Source organism: Nannobrachium achirus (genome assembly GCF_963921795.1).
Source record: "Nannobrachium achirus genome assembly, chromosome: 17".
Taxonomy (NCBI): domain Eukaryota; kingdom Metazoa; phylum Chordata; class Actinopteri; order Myctophiformes; family Myctophidae; genus Nannobrachium; species Nannobrachium achirus.
In genome coordinates, this window is record NC_137824.1 from 44145625 (window position 1) to 44151717 (window position 6093).

Here is a 6093-nt window from a genome sequence, read left to right on the forward strand (position 1 = left end):
AGCGAGATTTCCCCAAGAAATGCAGATTCGGTACCGGAGGTACTATGACTAGGTTACTTAGTAACTGTGATTTTGGATGCGATGTTTTTATGAATGAAATCAAATTAAATTATCGTGTTTCTTGGGCGGGGCAGCCTTTACCAACAGCTTTTTCTTAGGATTCTCTGGTTGGGGCAGCAAATGTGTTAAAACACTTCAAACGGCTGATCTACATCGATGTTGTGAGCTTGTAGATCAGCTATTTGAAATACTCAAAAATGTTTTTCAAAATTATGATCTGTGATCTCTCTCTCTCTCTCTCTCTCTCTCTCTCTCTCTCTCTCTCTCTCTCTCTCTCTCTCTCTCTCTCTCTCTCTCTCTCTCTCTCTCTCAATTGTTACCTGTAAACAAGTTACAGTTTGTCCAAAGGTCAGAGTCGTCATGCTGATAGATGGATGAAAACACTCTTGCTAATGGTCTGGGGCGGTTCTCCACTGCATATGCCCCACTCCATCACATTGGCAAGACATACCGTCCCTGCCAGGTCGAAACCTTGTATGTCCAAAACTGTTCATTTTCAGGAAACACCTAGTGTGACGTGAGCGGTTAATTTCATTAAAGAGGTAGCTGTTTTGACCGTTTTGTAGCCTATGTGTCTATGGAGTTACCATTACTCTAATAGACCCCCAGTTATGCTTATAATATGCAAATGTGTCTTCCCTGTGTATGTTTGGTTACTTGCTGAAAGCTGAAAGAAAGCCTCTGAGTCAAAAGGCCCCAACTGAAATACACTGATATATAATGATCATCCCCTCCACTTTTCACCATTCAATAACACTGTGGGTGTGGCTAATTTCAGCTGGGTCACCACCCACCTAGTCTAACCTAACGTGGACAGTCTATGCTGCAGATGGGCGGGGATACACAACCCGGCAAATCTCACCAGGAGTCTCCGGCCAATAGCATGTGTTCTCCTCACCCCACCCCCCTCTGCTCAGCGCATGCTTGAGGAGCGGACACAGCACAGGGCTCAGAGAACGCTGCTGCGTCATGACATCAACAAATTCGGTGCAATTAACACGATAGGCCATGCTTTATTTTTCTACCAATCGCCAATTAAAGGCTGGGTTTCCGAAGCTGTGTGTGTGTGTGTGTGTGTGTGTGTGTGTGTGTGTGTGTGTGTGAGAGAGAGAGAGAGAGAGAGAGAGAGAGAGAGAGAGAGGAGAGAGAGAGAGAGAGAGAGAGAGAGAGAGAGAGAGAGAGAGAGAGAGAGAGAGAGAGAGAGAGAGAGAGAGAGAGAGAGAGAGAGAGAGAGAGAGAGAGAGAGAGTGTGTGTGTGTGTGTGTGTGTGTGTGTGTGTGTGTGTGTGTGTGTGTGTGTGTGTGTGTGTGTGTGTGTGTGTGTGTGTGTGTGTGTGTGTGTGTGTGTGGCGCCGTGCGAGGCGACTCAACGAGCGTGTGAGGACAGCTAGCGGGAGCTATGGGCAGCGGGTGGAAAATGTGGCAAGCCCCTCACATTTAGAGCCCCGCCTCCCGGTGAGAGGCAACATCCCTCTCGGTAAATTTTGACGAATCCACCAATTCAACAATTAAACATAAACAAGCATATTCACATGAACAATGACGAAGTAACAACCAGATTTGGGTGGAAATATAATTTTTATATGCACAGATGTATATATACATTTGTGGCTTTAGCTTTAGTGCTAGCCCAGTAGCCCTGTGGGAGCAGAAACGTTGCTGGGCCGCTCTCGCAGCCCTGCGGGCGATGGGAAGAGAATGTACATTGTACAGACATACAGTAAGTAGCAGTCAATTAATCAATTTGATTGGCTTATCGCGCATCCCCACAATGACAAAAAAAATGGGTAACTTGTTTTTTAAGATGATTTCTTAAAGTGACAGTACCCCTTTAGATGGCAGTCCTACTTTAAGTTTCATGTGTAGCTTGGCCTATGTGACCCAGCGCATACATCTGGTTGTACCAATGTAGGCCAATTAGCCAAATGTAGGCCAGATGTAGGCCACGCTTCAGAGCCCGGACATATAACCTGAATAGGTTGTCGCCTGATGAGGGAGGAAGAGGCATAGTCCTTCAGTTAAAGGGGTCAGAAACCCCGCCTCTTTATTTGTTTCATCAGACTTGAGAATATGAAAAGATATCTAAAATGTAGGCATGGTTATCTGCTGTTGTGGGGGGAGGGGCGGAGTAATGTGATGCATATATCATTGTGTTCTATCCTACTTCATTGACCGAACACAGCTGAGGGCTAGTCATTGAAATTTTTTTCATTTTCATTGTTTCATTTCAGTTGAAAGCTGGGAATCATAGCTACAAAATGATATATTGGTTATTGGAGAATATCAACTTCAACTGCGATGCTCTATCGGGTTCAGCTCCCTCACCCTGGTGGTTGGAAAAGGAAAACTTCTAAGAACTAACAGGGGTTGAGATTTGGACCATTTTTATCTTCTCTGTATTGTTCCAATTTTAAGAATGTCACAGACAAGTTTCTTGGACCATGCAAATTTTCTGTGTTTTCTCAATTTTAACAATGTCAACATTCTTCAGAATCTGCAGATACTATAGATTTAGTTTAAATACTATAATATACAGTAAGTTACTAAGAAACTTTGAGAAGGAATACAACAGTACATTTGTGGCCTACTGGCAGCTGCATGTGCAGTTTGTCTCTTGCAAAGAAAGTTAACAATGAGGCCCATAGGTCAGGAGCCTATCTCCTGTTTTACCTTAATGTGACACTCCCTGGACATGACTCTGGTATGTCGCATGATATGCAAGTACATATTTTCTCCATTGTTGAAGTTTAGTGCCAAGCAGTGAGGCATTGATCACTGCCCTCCCAAGTAACAGGCAGACACTCCACAGCCACTTGGCTAGCAATCTCTTGCAGAGGAACGCCGTATCTCTTTCCCTCTCTTTCCTCTTGTTATGTCACCGTGGTTAATGAAGCACCACAGTCCAGTCCGCCCCGGTCTTCATGCCAGGCTTGTGAATCGTCAACACCGACATGGAGGGGTCATACTCGAACTCCAGTTGTCTCGCCTCCCGAACATCAGCAGCTCTCAGGGTGACCTTGCTGGGTTTGCTGACTCCCAGTATGTGGATGCGTTCAATCCATGACCGTGTAGAATACTGAGAATCTGGAGCCAGATTACTGGAAGAGAGGGTATTGTTGGTGAACAACAAGCTCCTGTGGATGAATTCCCGTCTGTTGTCAAAGTTAAATGTGTGGCCATCATCTATATAGAGTTCACCCTGTGCAGTTCTCTGGGAACTGAGGGCCACATATAAGGTGTAGGGATCGTCTTCCATACAAGAGGATGACCTACGAACCCTAGTCTTCCTTGGAATAATGGAACCACCGCGCTGGAATGCCGGAATAGAACTCATAGTAACCGGGATATGAAGGATCTGAGCGCCATTGTGCTTTTGGAAAGTGTGCACATCAAACCAGATCTCTCCTTGACCTGGCAGGTAGGCAGAGATGCCCCTGGCCCTTTCTTCAGTCACTGGGTGAACGAGCAGGTCTTTCCCAAGCAAGAACTGGTCATCCATAGTAAATGTAGCAGTGTCCTGAGGAAACTCCACCCACAGTGGTCTCATGACTGGTTGTCCAGTGCGGTGTGAGTGGTAGAACAGCTGATACCAGTAAGGCAGCAAGGCATAGCGCTGCCGAACTGCCTCGCGGATCAGCGCAGTGTTCTCTGGACCAAAGAGCCAAGGCTCACGGCGGGGGGTGTCATGGTGGGCATGAGCCCTGAACAACGGTTGGTAGGCACCTGTCTGGTACCAGCGCACCAGAAGCTCACTGCTGGGAGCCTTGGCAAAGCCGCCCACATCAGCCCCACAGTGAGAGATCCCTACCAGGCCCAGACTCAGACACATGGGGATGGATATTTTCAGGTGTTCCCAGTCAGCAGTGTTGTCACCTGTCCACACGGCACCATAGCGCTGTGACCCAGCATAGAAGGCCCTGGTCAATACAAATGGCCGCTCTACTCCCCCTGACCTCTGGATCAGACCCTCAGCTGTGGCCATTTGCACGTAGAAACCATAGAGGTTGTGCACATCCCGGTGTTCCCAGGAGCCATGCATGGCGTCCTTGTGCATGGTGACCTCTGGCCCGCTGAACACTGACGGCTCATTCATGTCATTCCATATGTGCAAGTTCTCCATGGATCCATTGTATTGATCATAAGCAAACATGCTGGCCCACCACACCCTCATCTCTGGGTTGGTGAAGTCTGGGTAGCCTGAATTACCTGGCCAGCAGTGGCCTTCATAGTCTTCACCATGTTTATTCTTGATGTAGAAGCCTCTGGAGCGGATCTCATTGTGGATCCTGTAGTTGCCGTCTACTTTGATATGAGGATCTACAATGGTGACCATCTTGCGTCTCTTGTCCATGATGCCCTGCAGCATCTCCTTGGGAGTGGGAAATGTGTTGGGGTCCCAGGTGAAGTAACGCTTCCCGTCCGTGTGCTCAATGTCCAGCCAAATGTAGTCGTAGGGGATGTCATGCTCATCAAAGCCAGCGTCCACCGACAGCACATCTCCCTGATCGTTGTAGTTCCAGCGACACTGGTGGTAGCCCAGTGCAGCCAGGGGAGGGAATGCCTGGGTTCCCGTGAGGGAGGCATACTGGGAAAAGACATCGAGTGGTGACGGTCCCGGCATGATGAAGACGTCAATGATGCCGCTCTCAGAGATCCAGTGCACGTCCGTCTTCGGCGTCTTGCTGGAGCCCTGCAGGTAGTCCATTATCTTCCCAACAACTGTATGCCCTGCTGTGTTATAGTTGATGTCCACCCATGTCTCTGCTGCATTGAGCCAGAAGATGCCCATGGTGCGTTGGGTGTTGTGAGACAGCATGACTGGGACCGCACCATATAGAGCCATGGGGTTGTACAGCTCATACTCAAACACATCTAGGTTATACAGTCGGTATGGGTCTCCACCATCTGTGGTTCTGAGTTTGAGATTGTCTGCATGCTCCGGAATGCCATAGACATGTTCAACACCTGGTAAGGAAAAGTCTAAACCGACAGATGAGGGTCCATTGGGTTTGCTGTCCGAGTACGATTTAAACGTTTCCTCCCACATTCCGGCTTCCGACTTCTCTTCCGTGTTCCTCACTGCCTCCTCGCCTTGGCTCACTGAAACGGCCGGGTCCTCTTCCTTTGTCCGCACCCTCAGGTGCTCGAATGCCAGTAGGCCACGGGAATTTAGCGACATCAGCACCTCCCCGTCCTCCAGAATGTCCAATCGGAAGGGCCGGGCACTGACATGGACGCTCTGCGAGTCCCCGAGGGATAGAAGTGCTCCGTTGTCATCCTTAGATATGATAGACAGGGGCTGGGTTGGTGGTTCACGGACAAGAACATCGGGCACCTCATAGCGAGGCTTCAGTGGATTCAGCTCATTGATCTTCACCCGCGTCATGTTGCCCTGGAGGCTGTATATCTCCAGCAACAGTCGGTGCGACTGTCGCTGGGGTTGAGCAACGCCGGACATGCCATGCAGCACATCGTCGACGAGCTGCATAGTAAGTCCAGCGCTGGTCAGCTCCATGGTGTCCAGCAGGGCTCGGTATGGAGACTGGCCAGGCGTCAAGGACCGCTGGCGCCGGCAGAAAGCACTCTGGTCACAGGTCTTGAAATTCCCCCGGTCCACGGCCCACACCACGTTTAGGCACACTGCTAGAAAAAGGATCGGGACAAGTGCCATCCTCAAGGGGGAAGTCGCCATGCTAACCTGGCTAATGATGGCTGTAGCAGGCTTAGTCAAACTGCTAGTTATTGTTCGATAGGATATATTATAGAAGCAGCTACAATTACCTAACCTTTGATTACTTACCTGTGGTTTGGCCTTCTTTTGCGGCTGGCAGCAACCTTTAATCGGAATACTTGAAGGTCAGTCCATGATGTCAGACATCTATGACATCAGTCATCTCCATATTCGGACCCTTCTGCCATCCCAGGACCCAACGTTGAGAAACAGTGTTATATCTAACCATTAATCCCTACTACTATCCCTACTACTAATTGAAGTCAAGACCCATGGCGTCCCGACTCAGCATGTCACAGGTGT

The 6093-nt window shown here is 48.8% G+C and overlaps 1 protein-coding gene across 1 annotated transcript; it reads right to left on the reverse strand.

Moving 5' to 3' along the window:
• Positions 1 to 2943: 2943 nt before the first annotated feature.
• On the reverse strand, positions 2944 to 5727 carry LOC308301868 (neutral alpha-glucosidase AB-like; the record flags this gene model as incomplete). The annotated part of the gene is made up of 1 exon (XM_080746018.1): positions 2944 to 5727. The coding sequence occupies exon 1, from the start codon at positions 5572 to 5574 to the stop codon at positions 2944 to 2946; it is 2631 nt and encodes an 876-aa protein (XP_080602144.1). The 5' UTR covers positions 5575 to 5727.
• Between the last annotated feature and the right edge of the window lie 366 nt (positions 5728 to 6093).